The sequence below is a fragment of the Bolinopsis microptera genome, chromosome 1 (genome assembly GCF_026151205.1).
Source record: "Bolinopsis microptera isolate Bmic1 chromosome 1, MBARI_Bmic_1.0, whole genome shotgun sequence".
Lineage (NCBI taxonomy): Eukaryota > Metazoa > Ctenophora > Tentaculata > Lobata > Bolinopsidae > Bolinopsis > Bolinopsis microptera.
The window spans coordinates 6,980,044-6,997,770 of record NC_087072.1 but is presented as its reverse complement, the minus strand read 5'-3'; the positions used below and the strand labels follow the sequence as shown (position 1 = coordinate 6,997,770).

Here is a 17,727-nt window from a genome sequence, read left to right as displayed (position 1 = left end):
CTATGAAAGGAACCCAATAATATTAAATCTTTTACATACGTGCCCACGCGGTGTCATTGTGTGTGTTGGACACAGCGCATACACGTGTGTTTATGCGTGCCGCGCGCTTGATCCGAAAATTAACTTATTTAGAAGATATTGACAAATAATTTTGATGTCTCAAGAGTATGAAGTATGAATTGTATCGGATATTTAATAGCACATTGAGCTTATCCCACATCACAACATTGTATTGACCTCCGGTCGAGCTATGCGACAAGTTGTGTCTTCGGCGATACAAAACCAAACCAAAAATCAAAGACAAGATGGGGATCCAGGTTATTATGTAATACCTATCCCAGACAATTCATAACTCTAAACTCATAACAGTCAAATTTATGCTTTATCATTGGCAGAATAACATGACAAATCAGACCACCGATCAAATGGCTGATTTTTTATCATTTATGCATTAGATTATTGGTTACTATAACAGTCCACAACTACAGGTTATGCAGCCATTCTGCAATAATCGAAACACTATAAATTCGAAACATGAATTTTAAATAGCTAAAATTCTATGAACAAATGATAAATCATCGTATGTCAATGTCTCTTGATTAAAACTAAACTGATATAGTATGCTATCAAAGTCTTACGACGATGAAAATATAGCGATCAAACCACTAACATCTAACGTTATAAATTACGTAATTAACAAAAGTATGGTATCAAATTATAATTATTACACTGCATTAATCACCGAATCCCCACTAGTGGTCGATGAACTGTTCAAAATCAAATGTTAGAATATTTATGTTGAACGATAGATACGAAGAATGTCAGAGACCTCAGCCCGACAAACTGGACAATGATGGCCGGCCACTTTTAGGGCTCTGGCACAGCTGAAACAGCAACACAGATGTCCACAGCGGTAGAGGACAGTATCACATGGGTATTCCAGACAGACTACACATGTACCTTCTTTCACTTGCTTGGTTGGTTTTGCCGGCTCAACTGAAATTAGAAAATATCGATTACATTCTTTGAAACGAAAATTTTATAGCGGTGGGGTGGCCGAGTGGTCTAAGGCGCTACGTTCAGGTCGTAGTCTACTATGTAGGCGCGGGTTCGAATCCCGCCTCCACCTGCTTTTTGAATAACATTGACAGCTTGAAAGATTTATTTGTGTGACAATATTGAAATACGGTTTGTGTAATCGGAAGCACATTTCCGCCAGTGGTGGGGTGGCCGAGTGGTCTAAGGCGCTACGTTCAGGTCGTAGTCTACTATGTAGGCGCGGGTTCGAATCCCGCCTCCACCTCTTTTTTAATAACATTCACAGTTTGAAAGATTTATTTGTGTGACAATATTCAAATACGGTTTGTGTAATCGCAAGCACATTTCATCCAGTGGTGGGGTGGCCGAGTGGTCTAAGGCGCTACGTTCAGGTCGTAGTCTACTATGTAGGCGCGGGTTCGAATCCCGCCTCCACCTCTTTTTGAATCATATTCACAGATTGAAAGATTTTGGGTGTAGTGAGTGGGAATATGAACTAATTAGGGTCAGTAATATTTAACTTAAACGTCAGTAACATTTGTGAAACTTGACACCTATATAATTGGAATATCTCATCACAGAAGTCACATTCAACTGAATACTTATGTAGACAAATTTCACCTGTGGAACTTCTCATCATGGCGCTAACTTCTTGTCTGACAGCTCGCTGCATTTCCAACTGTGTGTCGACCAGCAGTTTTAACATGCCCTTCATCTCCTTCATCTCTATTGACATGACGTGGATCTGTGGTAAAATCTTTTGTTTAGTTAAAACCATATCAACCATTAAATCCTTCGTGGACAAGACTGTTCAGTATTTAAGAACATAATTGCTTTTGAAGTGTTAATTCCATTTTCTAAGCCTCGTAAGTATATCCAACCAAATGTGTGAACAATATTGAATATTAGAAGTTTACTAATAACAAAATGTAACACGTTAACAGTGAGACAATATAATCAATATCATGACGGTAAAAGAGTAATAATTAGTATTCACTAACCTGTCTCTCGATTTCAGGGATTCTTCTAGAAGATGAAGGTTCGACAAGGGGTCTCACATGAGGTGTGCCCGTGAACGGGTTTATAGCCGGCTGAGCTTGTTGTCCAGAGGCTCCGGGTTGAGGTTGAGGTTGTGGTGCTGCCTGAGCTCTGCCTCTGGGTCGGGGCTCTACTCCAGCTCTCACTAATCTCCGCTGTTAGGAGAGGGGTTCAGTTTAGTGTGGTGCGACTAAGATAGTCCAACATATAACAGCCCTTATTTGATATGACATAAAATTTTGACGTTAATAATGGATAAGTATAGTTTTGACGTAGTTTACTCAAGAGCCATGCGACTACTTACCACTTACTGACCGGAAACATCAAATATAGTACAAACAAAATGTAAGAAAAGTTGCTAGCGATCTCGATGATCAATTCTAATAATAACCTCAATTTTCTGTAAGTGTGATTTTGACCCAAAATGGCATAAAATGTAGAACACCCAAGCAATAGCCTTGGACGATTCCATTGTAATGTCAATTTTTAAACAAAGTGTACTGGTCATTATTCATTAGCTTGCATTAAGAGAGTTTTTATCGAAGCGCTTGTTTTAAGCGTATAAACTGCCGGAGCCGTGGAATAGCTGATGAGCTTATCAACCTGGTCTTCAGACCTTTAGCCTGATCCCATAGTCCTTAATCATGTTAATGGTACTCTCCAATACTGACTATCATACCCAGTGGCGTAACGTAACCATCACCACCCCTTCTCAGATCAAAAAATCAGGCCCTTTGTTACGCCACTGATCATATCATTTGAATCGGAGCTTATAGCATTAGCCATGAGCACTGATAGCGACACATTTTCTACTCAGCATATTGATGAGCAGATATCAGCGGTTTGATAGCAAGCTAAACATACTATCTATCACCCAGGGTCCCTGCACGCTATGATGTACAGGGACCGTTAGTTTCGTGTCTAATATCAGCATACTTCGTCTTGTGGTCGATTACCCGTCTTACATCCGTGTCCTTCAACATTCATGATTTTGGTTAATAACAATGACCGTGGCGCATGAGACGAGGGATAGTGCCAACTTTTAAACAATCCATATAAGGTTGTTTTTTGCAGTACATTTTAACAATATATTTGTGACAATATGAAAGTATTGATCAAAAACCTAAAGATTAATTAATGTGTATGCGTCTTTATCAATTCGATTGATCAATACCATATTTGGTTTTTTTTCTATTGCTACGTAGTACTTCTAGGTCAACTTTTTAAGTATTTGTTAAAGCGAATGAGAGAATTCACAAGTTGTATCAACCGATTATGGTATTTTTTATTCGTTGTTAACCTATTCAACCAATCTTTTAATCAACCAATGAAGACACATATATACAATAAATCATTGTTAGATAATAAATATTATCTCCTGACTACTTGATATATCAAATGCTTACCTCTATGTGAAGTTCGAGAACATTTCTAAAAGTGCTATGAAGAACATCGGATACAAGTCGTCGCTGGAAAAGCTCCTCTACGTCCGAGATAGCGTAATCAAACTGTCCTGAAAGAATTAACAAGTTTATACAATCTCACAAACTGTACAACCTTTCTGGAATCTGATACATTCTCTTCGAGCCATAAACCGGCATAATAACTCATGACTCATAGGGTTGATCACGAATGATTGGTGGATGATATGTTAATCATTCTCGATTTGTCCATCATGAAAACGAGTGTCCAGAATACAATCCAGATCAGCCTCTCTTCAGAGTGTTAAATCTCGCAGTTGTACAGTAAACACGTAACACACGCCGTACTGCAATCGTCATCAACATGAGGAACGTGCACATGGCCATGTGGAGAGCTACCAAGATGTACAAGGTAGCTAGTGTAGTGTAGGGACGCTTGTTAACGTGTCAGTTCTCTCCTCAGTTTTGTGTACTATTCCGATATGAAGTTACTGGTGGTCATCTTATCTCTTCTTCTTGTAAGTATTTTCCCAATTGTTGTTTTTTTACTTCACCTCACTATTCTATTCCTCATAGAAATTGCGCTTTTGTGCCCACTATGAGCTATCATTAACTGTGCTGCCTTGTTTTGAATAACCGTCTGGTTTTCAGGTTGATGCCACTCTAGGACAATCAGGAGACGCAGCAAAAGTGGAGCTGGATGAACCGCAAATCAACAAATACTTCACACAAGCGGACGAAGATAAGAACGGACAACTGGACAAGGATGAAGTTCCTAAGTGGGTCCGTAAGATGGTGGACGTTCACATCAAGGAGAACGTCCCTGCTGCCAAGGACGAGTTCCGAACAGTCGACAATAACAGGGATAAGATAGTGACCTGGGAGGAGTACCGGATAATGATGCAGAACCTCGGGGAGGGGGACCCCGATCACGTGGTCTACTCGGACAAGGAGCAGAAACACAAGTTTAGGACAGCTGATGAGAACGGGGATGGGGTTCTCAACCAGATCGAGTACATTGCTTTCAAGAATCCCATGACGACCGACTACGTGCTGACTAGGATAGCTCAAGAACTGCTGGAGGATTTTGATAAAGGTAAAGATGGAAAGGTTTCTATGTCCGAGTTTGTTCACCACGAGGCTTCTAGAGATGGTGACAAGGATGATAAAGAGATTGATAAGTTGAGGAGAACAGAGTTTAGAGCGTCGATGGACAAGAACGACGATGGAGACCTCGATCTAGGTGAAATTAAAGAATATCTCAATCCAAGAGGTGTGAACTTTGTTACGAACGAAGCGAGACACATGATGCATGAAGCTGACACTAACAATGACAATAAGCTTAGTTTGAAGGAAATAAAGGAGAACTATCTTCATTTCCAGCACCATAAAAATAACCCTGTCATAAGAGCTATTCACGACGAGTTCTGATCCACCAAGATATATAGAACTATATTTTCAACTATATGATTGAATGTAACAACAATTTTTATCAAACTCGTTTTGGACGGTATCTATTAACAAATCTGCCTTCTCCTGATATAACACCTTGTAGGTGAAGGCCATTTTGTTATGTTACATAAACTTTAGCTTTGATAAATTTCAAATGTTCAATGTTTTATTTTTAATGTACTGACAAAATTTATATACTACTCGTACACTACTCGTATTTCTTGCCTGAAAACACTTTAACAACTGCATAACACAATTTACTTACTATTTGCAAAGTCTGGCGGCTCATATTGTTCGGCGGCTTGTAGAGCGGCTTGGCTCATATGAGCGGCTACAGTTTCCCTCTCTAGTCGGGCAGCAGTAGATTCGTTTGGAGGGAGAGCTCCAGGAACTGGTGGAGCTGGAGGTACTCTAGGTGCCCCAGGTGGTGGTGGGGGTGGGAGTGGGCCCGTTCTGGTACTAGGCTGGAAGTTATCAAGTTAGAAATTTATACCGAGTATGAACTTCATCGATCTATACAAGAATAGAGACTCTAAGCGATGCAAAATCTAACATTTAGTGATTTAACTTACCGTGCTTCTTGTAGTTGGCTGGGGAGGAGCTCGGAGAGAGTTTTCTAGGAGTGTTCTAAACCGGGTGTTCAGGAGGTTCCCTACAGACCTGTTTCTTGTTAACAGTTCTAATTCATTCTGTACTCCCTGAACCATTTTATTACTCATGGTCATTTATTGGAACTACAGTACACATCAGGTCTATGAAAATGTCATGATCCCTTTGATCAGTTGTAGCCTAGATACGTATCCCCATGCATTCCAGCTTCACAAAACGGTTGAAAACTCACCTCAGATCGAGGAGCTCGGATAGTATCATTCTGATCCCTTGTAAAGAACTCCTCGAGTTGTTGGGCGGTCTCCCCAGTGCTCACCGCTCTGTCTCCGTGTTGTATCCTCCTCAACTCGAACATTCTCTCTCTGCGGGATAAGGAAGTGAAAATAGGCCTTGGGTGGATGGATATGTATTTTAATATACGTGTATAAGAGTTTGTTTTGTGACACTAGATAATCATAACTTCCTATTTCCCTCCGGCTTTGCCGGGTAAAACTTACCCTTTGGGTAACTCTCCAACATCCTTCAATTTATCTAAATCTGGCTCGACTGGATTGATTTGTATCGGCGGTGGTGGATCAGGGAAGGGCATCTGAAAGTCATTAACCGCGCCCATATTTTGAAATTTGTCTCTGATCTCAGTAAAATTAAACTCTGCTATGGATTTTTCTGGATAGCTCTGACGTCGAGAATCCCTTTTAGGCTTTGAAAAATAATCTCGAAGATCAGATATTCGATCAGACGGCTTATGACAATAGGTTACTATGCCAGGAGATGAAGTCTGATGATTGAAGTACCGCTGTAGTTTAACAGCCACCAACGGCTCAGAAAGTTGCTGACGATGTAGATTTGCTTTCCCTCTCCAAAACGAGGGGATGAATAGAAAAGCAAGTGTTACAATAAGCAAATACACGGCTACACAGGAGTGCTCTAATGTTATTGATCGTAATACAGCAGTTAACCAGTTAGACAGATATAGCATCGCCCTCGGCTCTTATCTACACGTGCGGTACTAAACTAGCACGTGCAACTAGACACATTACACCGCAACCAGGAACGAAGAGCTATGAAATTTTGGAGAGTAATAATGTGAGGCTCGACAGTACACGTCTCTCTCTTTTAGTATGAGATTGCAATGTGGTCCCTAGTTCATTGCAGAACAATGAACTAGGGACCACATTGCTCAGGGCTGGTATTAAGCGTTTACATGATTCATGAGAGTGTGGAACCTGCTCCAGGGCTCAATGAACTCTCTCTCTCTCTGAAGCTGAGCCCCCGTTAAACCGTTACCTCATTATATTCGTGTGAGGGCAGATGTAGCAATTGAAATACAGACACTTTGTGACTATAGGAGTGTGGGGCCACGGTCATTTGCCTAGACTGTAGGTTACAAGCTAAATTTACATGAATAATCATGGCGATGCAGATTGTAATATTTGAAAACTACTGGCATTTGTCACTTTTAAACAGAGCTATTGTCTAGGAAATTACAATGGTAAGTTTTTCAAGAAACCCCTTTCCCCCTTCGATCGATGTTAAAATAACTTAAAATATAACTTAAAACATACATACATAAATATAATCCATACATGCATTTTATAATAATATCATGTCAGATTAAAATTCGGTTGTCATAATATAACATTATGAATTATCTACTTACATCCTCATTCTGTCCACAATTCCTGAAACTACATTGTTGATAGCGTCGGACGCCTCTGAAGACACCTGAAATAATAATCATAACAACGGGAATTTCCCATTTACGATTTATTATAAAATAACGATCGATGTTAGATGATGTCATGGTAACATCCATTACTGTGTCCATGAACAAATATTAACATACATCCAATGTGAGATTTGCATAATATATATAATCTTGTGATTATTCTATGATTCGGTAGAATGGTAAATGCAATGTGAGAACTGAATCGTTCATCTCACAATAGTGATAGTTGTTGCCCTAGAAACGCAACTCTCTCTTGGACTATAAAGCTAATTTAAAACCTTCTGCCTTATCACATAAGGAATGACATGATCCATAGTTCATCATTACGTGATCCAATTCTCCATCACCTGATCTTCATTGAGATACAGTCACCAGATCCACATGGCTCACTTTACGTGATCCGACAAGTTGGATCATCATCAATGAACCTGCTCACGTCACCTCGCAACTTGAAACGTGAGAATACACGTAGTGTGTGGATCATGTCGTTTGGAACTGAACACCAACATGCAATCGGCCGTCTCATTAACAAGACCATGTGACGTGGCTGCAGTCGTCAGCCGTGTTAATGACCCATTGGGGCTGTTGATCATGCAATAACAAGGTCTGGTACTAGACGGTATATAAACGCCCCCCACTTCACCACCCTATCCTATTCTTCTTGTTCACACCTTATTTCTACTATCAACTCCAATATGGCTCATCAATTCCTCGACCAACCCTTCTCCCCGTCCCTCAACAAGTCCCGCCGGATGTCTCTACCCCACAAGTTCCCACCAGCTGAACGAGAAGCGCTCTACCATTGTTCCAAGAAGGACGGAGAGATCAGACCTTCTGTTGTCATCCACTACATGCCTCACCGAACCTTCGAGACTCCCATCCTCTGCACATGCGTCCCTGCCATGGAATCTAAAATAACTAACCCAGTTACCACCGCTGCTCCTGAACCTGCTAAAGCTAACCACGTCTCCGTCTTTCGCAGCAAGTCCAACGCACAACTCAATGCCTTAAAACCCATACTTATGAAGAGGGAACTACGAATGAGCAAATCAACTAGTAATCTCACGAACACTACCAAGAACAGAGTCCGGATTCGACAACCTACCATAGTGAACCTGACGACCCAGTCTGAACGCCCTTTCCTGAAGAGCAATACCAGACCTGATAAACCTGCAGACCACGTCACCAGCAGCTGGACTCTAAACATGACCCGACGGAAGTCCAACTCCTTCAAGCGCTTTATGATGAAACCCTACAAGAAGCTTAAGAGAAAACTGACGAAGAAGACCCTACACATTCAGATTTCTCCTGAGAAGAAGGAACCTTACTGCAGATTTGCTACTATCTCTGAGGACTTTCATACTGTGACCATTTGAATATATTTATGATCGTTGTTTCGTGTTGCATAATGACTAATCTGGTGTTGCATATTGATATAGTGTTGATATAGTGTTCATGTATACTGATTTGATATAAATACCATCTACTAAGTAGAAGTTTTTTGAAAAACGTTTATAATTTCTCTAAAAATGTCCCACAAACCTCTTCCCAATCAAGTGCAGTAGGAGGCTGCTCTAAGTTCAGCTGAGCAATATTAGCTCCGCTAACACTGTCAGGTGACATAGGACTGGATGCTGCCCCTGGTTCACCAACAGAAGTTCGAGTGCCTGATGTTGAGGCGGAGGGCCCTGAAGTAGGGGAGGCTGCAACCTCAAGTTGAACATCACTAGGTGTGGTAGGTGCTGGAAGGTTGAGGTTCAGGCTCTCTGGAACTTGCGGGTCAGACATTCTTTATGATTGAGAGAGCTTACAAAAGGTAAAACTTAGAACAGGGTTTGGAGAACAAGAGTCAACTGATTCTTTGTTGACAAGACCCCTCAGGCGCGATACTTCAGGTTATTCTTCTTGACAATGAAGCTGCTGATGATGTGAACTCGAACAAAGGCCCACGAGAAAGGCGACAAACTATTATTATATCCGCAAACACTCACAAACTATACAATCTTGTGTACTGCAGACGTGCACGGACGGTATTCAATTATGTCTTGTTATTGTATACAAGACAAGGTAATTAGCACTCGTGTCCACAAATTACCGGGTGCAAATTGTAACGGAAATCACACTAATACCAGATCTAGGTCGAAATTACTGAAAACCACCACAATTTGGCCCCAAAAGCGATAAACTGCAACCAAATACCGAGGTCGGGCGGTAGGAACAACTTTAACTTTCGCGTCGTTGGATGACATCAACACATAACGAGCTGAATTATATTGTAGGTATTAGATCACGGCGTGTTGTTCTGTGTTCACAACGCGTGTTATGTTACGAACGATGCGAGTAATGCGTGACCTATTGACCTGATAATTAGCTGTGTGTTGAGTAAGCAAGCTAATGTGTGCAGAATGATATCGGAAGAAAGTGGATGTTGTGTAGTGTTGCTTGCTGGCAGGAACTACTCATGAGGAGATGGACCTGCTCTAAGCTGCATGTTGAGTGATTAAGAGTACATTACTTTCATAGTACCTACTGCCGGTACTGTTGTGACATTTTTGTATCAAAAATATAATAATATCTATGTGGGGGTAGCTATTTGCATATAATTACAATTGGAGTAGAGATATTTGGAGTTTGGAAAGCGGTATCTATTTTCTAAGAATCATTAAGTCACGACAACATGTGGCATGATGTGGCAATGCGAACGAAGTATCGGATGTCAGCGATCAGTTGCTGCCAATTATCTCTTGGGTGACAGCCAACTGCTAAGTCAAGTTCAGTTACATATCTAGGATTCTACGGAAATCTTACTGACTGTAAGACAGGATTCCAAAGATTTAAGATATAAAACCGAGAAAATCTACTGAAACGATGTAGGTATGTTTAAAAAGATCGTGACTACCACTCTGAACATTACGCAAATGGAATAATGAGCGTTGCTGAGCCGCCTAGCTTAGTGAATTGCATCGTCATAATATGGCTCCAGCTACAGTACAAAGAGATAGCTGACGGTTCAAAAAGTACGACTACAGTCCCTGGGTTGTCCCTGGGTTGTCTTATTGTTTGCCAAAATTTAGTCACTCAATCACAAAAAGAAACCACAATTTAATAAAAACTAACATTGCAAATCGTTGACATTCCTCAGAATATAGTGCTGTAATTTCTTTGATATAATACATCGTATCATCATATACAGGCGTATAGTCTCGTGATTAATGTAGATCTAAAGATTTAATATGAATATTAATGACGTCTTATCTCTCTTTTGGTGTACCCTCAAGTACAGCATCACCCAACCCACATGACATATTAATCTTAAACACTGTGGTAATTACAAGTTAATTATAATGTAATTGAACAGCACAGTTTCGCAGGTAAACGCAATTTGAATGGGGGTGGCTTCCACTGATTCACGTCCATTATTGCTCATTCCATATTTCAGATAATTTGTTTGTTCTATCAGTTTGTTTTATCATGTTCAACTTCATCAGATAGTATTTTATTTATACGAATCACCTCATCCTCGATTTTGATTGTTTTCTTGCCTGTACTGAGCTGAGCTTCTTACCACCACCTTCAGGGAGTTCCCCATTCAATCCTATCATAGACTGCGGAGACTGCTTGTTGTACAATTCAACCAGGATATCAGCTTTGTGGTAGTCAGCCTCGACCATGTCTCTTATCCAGGGGAAGGCTTTTTGGTGTCCCTTCTCAACAAGGACTCCTTCTGCATGAGAGTAGACTTTCTGCCAGAACTCTTCCTTCTCGTTGTCTGTCAACTTCACAAAGTGCTGCCGAGATATGCACTCACTGAAGTAGGTCTCTGTAACCCGCACGTCTGTTTTTTTATCAAATATTGCCAAGTATCGGTAACCTCTCTCTTGGATAGACGTGTCTTCAGAGGTAATGGCTCTTTTGAGCAGCTCCTTGGCCTTTGAGAAGTCCTCCAGCTTACCGCACACTATGCCCAGTTCTAACAACGTCTCCAGGTTAGAATTGTAGCACTTTTTAGCAGCGTTTTCAAAGTGGCTCCGAACAAACTCCAACATCTCCGTTTCTCCCATATTGTTAGTTTTCAGAACCCCGGGTCCTACAGTAGCTAAACTGACGGCAGATGGTAAATCTTTAATCTTGTCTGTTTCCATGTCTTCTGTGAGGTCGGGCAACTTGGTCAGATCCATACCTGCTGATTTGATAGCCAGAGTCAGGGATCTCTTCACAAAGGTCTTCCTCTTCTTGGAGTCTTTGTACCACTTCAGGTATTGAGCCTTCCCTAGGAGATGATACGCCTCCGATGTGGGGGACATCTCCAGTGACTGCTCAAGAAGGCTTATTGCACCCAGATCATTCTCATAGTCATTTCTTGCTATTTTGATTTTAGCAAGATCCCGGTATGTTTTAGCGTTTAATGAGGACTCGTGTTCTTTGAGGAATGAACTTATTTGGGAGTCTAAGAGTTCATCAGTGTAAGCTTTGTTCTCAGCTTTGATTGTCAGCAACATGATAGTTGCTGGTAGAAAGCCGGGCTCGCTCAGAAGGACAATGTTGATGAGATTTGCTGCAACCTTTAGGTAGAAGTCCTTTCTGGAACGATTTTCATGGTACGAAATAGCAAGGAGGGTCGCTGCTAACCCAAAGTTAGCATTTAGATTAGTATTGTTGTACTTGAGAGCTGATTCGTACATCCTTTTAGCAGCATTATTCAGTCCAAATACATGATAAGCGTACCCGAGGTTAGTCTTAGCTTCACTCATGTAAATACTCTCCTTGGTGATCTGTAGAAAGTCCGCCGAGGAGGTCAGATTTATAAGTTTCTGGAGACATTCGTGTGCTTTTTCTGGAAGGTTCTGGCGGAGGTAACAGTGTGCCTGGTTTGCTATGCTGATAATGTTGTTCTCCTGGAGGGCTGACACCTCGTGGAAATATCTGAAATGTTATCAGATACAGTAACTATCATATATAATGTAGTTATCATAGTTATCATATTTATCATAGTTATCATAGTTATCATAGTTATCATAACCATTATTTTATTTAGTAAATATAATAGTATCCGTTCATAACTATTTTATTATTTACTAAGTTCTATCATAGTATCCGTTTATAACCATTTTATTATTTAGTAATGCAGGTACAGGTGCTTTGTTCAAATGCTTGGCAAACGTTTTAGATTTTCTGCATGAATTAATCAAGCAGTTTGTGAATGAGAATTGCAGTAATGTGGTAAACTTTCATCCCGAAGTTTAATTTCAATTATTGTTTTGTAAAGACGTGTATTGTTCAGTTTTAGGATTTATAAATTGAATAATGAATAGCTATTATTTAAAGTCAAAGTAAGAAAATTACCTGAAAGCATAACTGTAATTCCCTTGACACGCGAAGAGAAACCCTAGCAGATTGTATTGGGGTATCCTGTACTTTGGTGGAATGGAGTGAAGAGCCAGGATGACCTCGTCTAAGATGTGCCTGCAAATTGGGAGATTAAACTAAGTAAAACGTGGTTAGTTATTCATACAGGAAACCATGCGACATGTGCTTGCATACAGGCCACAGGAATATTATATTAAGTAAAAACGTAAAGGAAATCACATGATAATAGGTCTCTGGTCTGGCAACAGATGATTTAAATTTAAGACTTAAAAAGTAAAAGTTAACTTGGAATTAAGAAGTAAAAGTACAATAGTGAATAGATCAGACTTGGCTACTTGGTGGTCACATAAAAAGTTAGCATTGACCACTGTCCGACTGAAAGCCGGCAAATTTACCACACACTTAAACTTTTTACTGTACAAAGATGCCACGTGGCCAGTATGTGGTTACCTGAATCTCAGAGAAGATCCTGGAAGTCCGAGAGTAAAATGAGATGGGAAGAACCTGATGAACTGTTGGAGCTCATCGCAGGAGTATTTCTGTCTCTCAACGGGCTTGATTACTGGAGGAAGGGCGGGCTGAAAGGGAAACGGTGTTAAATTAGATCAGATTTGAAAACTCAATACTCACTTAGTTTTCTCATTTGAATCCTAGGTTATTACTGCACGGATACTAAGATTATATCGAGCAAAAAGAGGGAGATTAATATCCCAGGCAAGAAGGTTCGAGGAAGAAACTTGCCTTTCTTGGTTCAAATCGGTGCAGAAGGTGTTCAAACCCTTTTAAGCTCTGTAACCTTTGATTGAAACTGTGCGGAACTTGATTTTGCTGGAAGCCCTCGAAGTTACGTGAACTTCGTACGGCTGATCGCTCTCTCGAGATTGAACGCATCATCAAGGACACAACATTGAAACTCGCTGGAAAATTAATACTATAAAGAACTACAGCTCATATGAAATCCATGTTGACCGTAACGTGTAGAACTAAAAATGCCGCTTAAAAACTTTCGTCATTTCCAATCATCTCGGCAAGGTGGCAAGTCTCTAGAGGACAAACATTCACAGTTCACTTCAACATCACGATTGTTGACGTTAAATTTGAAGCACGTACATTTAACTTGAAGTAGTTAAAGTTATTTCTAAAACAATGGTGATGTGGTAAAAAGTGAGGATCACGTAGCAAACTGTCTGAGTCCAGTCTATTCGCTATGAAGCGTCAATAAAATATACTGTAATCAACGGGTTGTTATCAACCGATTCAGGTAAACATCTTGCCAAATAAAATTAAATTTATGGATTTACAATGAAAAATCATGCTATGTGATAATTAATTCTCGTAATTCAAGGACATGAAGTCCTATGCCGTTAAACCTCAATAAATTGGTAACCATGGCAACTATAAAATTACCAATGTGAATGATATAGACTGTGGGTATTGGGTATTGCAACCAAAGGGAGCGCTTTAATATAACGTGAAATTTGATCGATCATGATGATTTATAGGTTCGAAGTTTAACCATCAGGTACGCAAGTTTAACTGTGTCGTGACATCACAAATATGATACATGATGTACTATTTAATAATGAATAGCAAGTAAAGCTGTCTATTGATGGGGCTGTAGATGCGTCAACAGTTTCTTAAACTACTATAATTAAACTAATTCAACAATGTCAATGCAAATGATGTCAGTTATCGAAGAAACTCGTAAAGCTCGTTTAAATAGATCGCATCTCACAACCTGCAGTGCATGACGCTTCAGCTGAAGGACAATCACTTTGACTGCAGACAACACGTGTGAAGCACAGTATCTGTAGTCAAGGTAATCAGAAGTAACATGGAAGCGTAGCTTTACAAGGCTACAGCCGAGCAGTCTTGTAGTGCGATATATACTTAATCAGGAGACATGAGTACAACTGCAAGTATGCAGTCACGTTGCTTGGATTAACAATTGATAACTTATCAAGAGGCCGCAGAAAATTATTTGACTAAGGCAAATAAGGAATTATTTTCATTTCGCCATGACAAGACTCTTTGTGAAGATATGATACAAATTTTAACGAGGAATTTAAATACTTACATTTGTGAACTAAAATCGAAGTTCGAGAAATTGTGCACAAATTCACCGAATAACCGAATGATAAGCAAATTATTAACAAGACGATTTGATTACTTACCCGGATATGTTTTGACGGATGGTCGCTATTTGTAACGATGTTTTAAATTTAATAGTAGACAATAATCAATCATTTATTGTATTAGATTGTCATTGCAGACTTCTAGAATTAGTAGAAGCCGTGGGAAAATATTTTCACTCTCAATTGTGAGAAAATGATCTAACCTGAGTCCCAGATGAAGATTTGGTGAGCTGCATGATTCCTTCGCTATCAATCCTGCGCATATTATCGCTGACCTTATCTCTAAAACGCCCCGTGACCAAAATAGCAGCAAATAGTAACACTAACAGGTTCGTTGCACATGCAGTGTATAATGAACTGAAACGTGAATACGGAGCCAATTCAAGCAAACAAAGTTTCTTAGTGATGCGTTCCTGGCATAATTTTAACTTTAAACGCTTACTTTTTGTTTAACAGTTATCCATTATGTCGGTTAAATTGCTATCAATTACTACAAAGCAGTTATAAAATGCAGAAATGCGTAGGTCTACGTTTCTGCTTACCAACATTCATTGTCTACTAGATAAGTAGCTAACTTATAGTGCTTGTTACTTGAGATCATTGGTATTTCAAAACTGACAATTTTTTTATTGACTTGACTGTCGGCATTCCCCGGAAATACTGAAATAGAATAAAACGTTACGGTCGTCGGCGAGGAAGAACATCAATAACTTGAGTTAGACAATAAGTTGCAAAACCACGATAATTGTTACTGTTAGGCGTCTCACGGCTGTGCTGACATGATATGAATTCTGCTACAAATTTTAAATTGTACCTACAGTATCTTCATTAAATAATATTCACTTCAATCTTCATGTCGGATATAACGACAACAGGCGGTCACAGCTTTTTAATCCCCAGTGATCTGTTATATTACTGTTAGTAATATTCTCATTTCTCGATCATCGATGACAATGTGTTCTTTGATCTGTTATTATTGTCCCCCTTTAAATGAAAATCGGAGACGGTAAGTTTAAACAATGAAAGATACAGTAACCCATATTAATATAGTTATACGGATACTTGGTCAGGAGCTACTCTGAAACGATAAACGATAAACGCCACTTTAACTCTACTTCCACTATGCTGCCACTTCACCGACCATCATGACTGACTATACCTCCATTTTGCATTTACCATACCACATACACACGATCCCGTGGCGAGCGTGCTAAATCACTCTACAGTCGATCTTCGAAATTTTTCTAAAAGGCCCCCCGACAGTTGAGACCATCATGGTTCGATGTATTTTCGGACGCTGATTCCGAATCACCCCCCATGACATAGGGTTAAAATGCTCCCCTAGCGAGATATTGGCGAAAAACTGTCTTGATCACGTGATATGACCATATACGGAAGTTAGTCTAATTTCTCGTTAGGGTTAGGGTTTCAGCATATGCTTTTGTTAAAGATTGGGTTAGGGTTAGGGTTGGGATCAGATTAGAGGGCTATGATTTCGAATAGTCATTCAGGGCCACCAAGAGAACGTGTTTAAAAAGTCACGTGACAGTCGAGTGTAGAGTGATTAATCATCATCCATCCCGTGGTCCTTATTTTGAAAGACAGGAGTAGGACTGTATGGTTTGGAAACAAATATTGGAGTAGTGCGCTCCGCATTCTTCTCGAGGTAAGTGCTACGAAGAAGCACGCGCCGGGTTAGTCCATTAACAATGGACAAGTACATTGGACAAGTACATTAACAATGGACATAAGTACATTGTACATTGGAGATTTGATTCACGATGTCAATCCTTCGCATCTCGCCGATCTACAGAAGGTTGCAAGAAGATTTAACGGGTGATACTCGTAAAATATTTGTTCCAGGACCGTCGACGAGTCCAACTCGGCGCGCGTCCTGGTAGGTTGTAAACCTACAAATAGATCATTGTACACTCAAAAATGGGCGCGATTAGATTTGGAATTGCTCTTACCATGACCTTTGTGCTTGCAGTAGCTCCCACCCGCCATAACTATAAATTAACGTTTTATGCAAGCCTGTCACGTACGTGCGCGCGTATTATTTGACAAAAATAGTTTTTTGCTCGATCATACCTCCTCAGCTGAATTATTAATAACATTTTATTTTATGTCATGACTTCATGAGTTTCACATAGCCATGTGCCTACGCGTACTGCGTGACGCGCCTACGCGTACTGCGTGACGCGCCTACGCGTACTGCGTGACGCGCCTACGGCGGTCGCGCGCTACTGCAAGCGAGAGGGCTCTGGTTAGAGCAATTCATGAGTTGTTCTAACTAAATTGCGGAAAGCCCTGGTCGCGCTTGCAGTAGCGTGCACGCCCAGTAGTACAATAAAAAAGCACCTATGCTCATGCTTACTCATTACTTGTCATACGTTGTATGACCCGCCGCGCACGAAGTGCGCAGCTCCCCCTGTATCGTCGAAGACTATAGTGAAGTGACCGTAGTGAAGCGACCGTGGGGGTCACCACGTGATACAACTCATTACTGGACTGATTAAATTGCTCTATAGTCTATCCAGAGCTTCACATAGCATAGCCATGTGTATACGCGTACTGCGTGACGCGCTTGTTTTACAAGTAGAATAATATACTCCCGTGCCGCCTTCGGCGGTCGCGCGCTACTGCAACATGCAAGCGAGAGGGCTTTGGTTAGAGCAAATCCAGAGCCCTCTCGCTTGTGAAACAAGCGCGTCACGCAGTACGCGTAGACTTTGTAGCGCGATGCACTACTGGGTCGCGCGCGCATCAAATAATGCTTCTCTTCGGTAGATCGGCGAGATGCACCACTGTGCCTCACCGAGCTGCGAAGGATTGACATCGTGAATCAAGCGTAGACTCATGGCTTGTATCACGCCGTGACCCTCACGGTCGTTTCACTATGGTGCAGAGTTTCTACGATACAGGGGAGCCGCGCACT

The 17,727-nt window shown here is 40.6% G+C and overlaps 3 protein-coding genes and 3 non-coding genes across 9 annotated transcripts; 4 read left to right on the top strand and 2 right to left on the bottom strand.

The window, feature by feature from the left end:
• Positions 1-526: 526 nt before the first annotated feature.
• On the bottom strand, positions 527-9,700 carry LOC134820180 (splicing factor 3B subunit 2-like). Of its 3 annotated transcripts, XM_063830412.1 has the most exons (9): positions 8,830-9,700; positions 7,219-7,283; positions 5,791-5,920; positions 5,522-5,647; positions 5,215-5,413; positions 3,483-3,589; positions 2,040-2,231; positions 1,660-1,783; positions 527-996 (listed from the first exon to the last, which is right to left on the bottom strand). In XM_063830412.1, the coding sequence occupies exons 1-9, from the start codon at positions 9,073-9,075 to the stop codon at positions 794-796; spliced, it is 1,392 nt and encodes a 463-aa protein (XP_063686482.1). In that variant the 5' UTR covers positions 9,076-9,700; the 3' UTR covers positions 527-793. The 3 variants fall into 3 exon arrangements, with proteins under 3 accessions (XP_063686482.1, XP_063686475.1, XP_063686489.1); XM_063830405.1 differs by lacking the exons at positions 7,219-7,283; positions 8,830-9,700 and adding an exon at positions 6,056-6,618; XM_063830419.1 differs by lacking the exons at positions 527-996; positions 1,660-1,783; positions 7,219-7,283; positions 8,830-9,700 and adding exons at positions 2,941-3,050; positions 6,056-6,618 and having other exon boundaries at positions 2,152-2,231.
• On the top strand, positions 1,047-1,129 carry Trnal-cag (transfer RNA leucine (anticodon CAG)). The gene has a single exon. It is a non-coding gene; the product is annotated as a tRNA-Leu (tRNA).
• Trnal-cag (transfer RNA leucine (anticodon CAG)) lies at positions 1,221-1,303 on the top strand. The gene has a single exon. It is a non-coding gene; the product is annotated as a tRNA-Leu (tRNA).
• Trnal-cag (transfer RNA leucine (anticodon CAG)) lies at positions 1,394-1,476 on the top strand. The gene has a single exon. It is a non-coding gene; the product is annotated as a tRNA-Leu (tRNA).
• Positions 3,915-5,155, top strand: LOC134822032 (calumenin-like). Its single transcript, XM_063832870.1, has 2 exons — positions 3,915-4,015; positions 4,149-5,155. The coding sequence occupies exons 1-2, from the start codon at positions 3,980-3,982 to the stop codon at positions 4,926-4,928; spliced, it is 816 nt and encodes a 271-aa protein (XP_063688940.1). The 5' UTR covers positions 3,915-3,979; the 3' UTR covers positions 4,929-5,155.
• A 690-nt stretch (positions 9,701-10,390) lies between the features above and the next one.
• Positions 10,391-15,147, bottom strand: LOC134820526 (uncharacterized). Of its 2 annotated transcripts, none has more exons than XM_063830957.1 (4): positions 13,396-14,426; positions 13,105-13,232; positions 12,631-12,750; positions 10,391-12,210 (listed from the first exon to the last, which is right to left on the bottom strand). In XM_063830957.1, the coding sequence occupies exons 1-4, from the start codon at positions 13,546-13,548 to the stop codon at positions 10,797-10,799; spliced, it is 1,815 nt and encodes a 604-aa protein (XP_063687027.1). In that variant the 5' UTR covers positions 13,549-14,426; the 3' UTR covers positions 10,391-10,796. The 2 variants fall into 2 exon arrangements, with proteins under 2 accessions (XP_063687027.1, XP_063687036.1); XM_063830966.1 differs by lacking the exon at positions 13,396-14,426 and adding an exon at positions 14,993-15,147 and having other exon boundaries at positions 10,392-12,210.
• Positions 15,148-17,727: the final 2,580 nt, after the last annotated feature.

Coding starts and splice junctions, on each gene's coding strand:
- LOC134822032 (XM_063832870.1), top strand. CDS start 3,980: ATGAAGTTACTGGTGGTCATCTTATCTCTTCTTCTT. Junction 4,016..4,148: donor TCATCTTATCTCTTCTTCTT/GTAAGTATTTTC, acceptor TCTGGTTTTCAG/GTTGATGCCACTCTAGGACA.
- LOC134820180 (XM_063830405.1), bottom strand. CDS start 6,537: ATGCTATATCTGTCTAACTGGTTAACTGCTGTATTACGATCAATAACA. Junction 5,921..6,055: donor GTTGGAGAGTTACCCAAAGG/GTAAGTTTTACC, acceptor CTTATCCCGCAG/AGAGAGAATGTTCGAGTTGA. Junction 3,590..5,214: donor GCCGCCAGACTTTGCAAATA/GTAAGTAAATTG, acceptor TAATTCTTTCAG/GACAGTTTGATTACGCTATC.
- LOC134820526 (XM_063830957.1), bottom strand. CDS start 13,548: ATGATGCGTTCAATCTCGAGAGAGCGATCAGCCGTACGAAGTTCACGT. Junction 12,751..13,104: donor GGATCTTCTCTGAGATTCAG/GTAACCACATAC, acceptor CCCAATTTGCAG/GCACATCTTAGACGAGGTCA. Junction 12,211..12,630: donor AATTACAGTTATGCTTTCAG/GTAATTTTCTTA, acceptor ATAACATTTCAG/ATATTTCCACGAGGTGTCAG.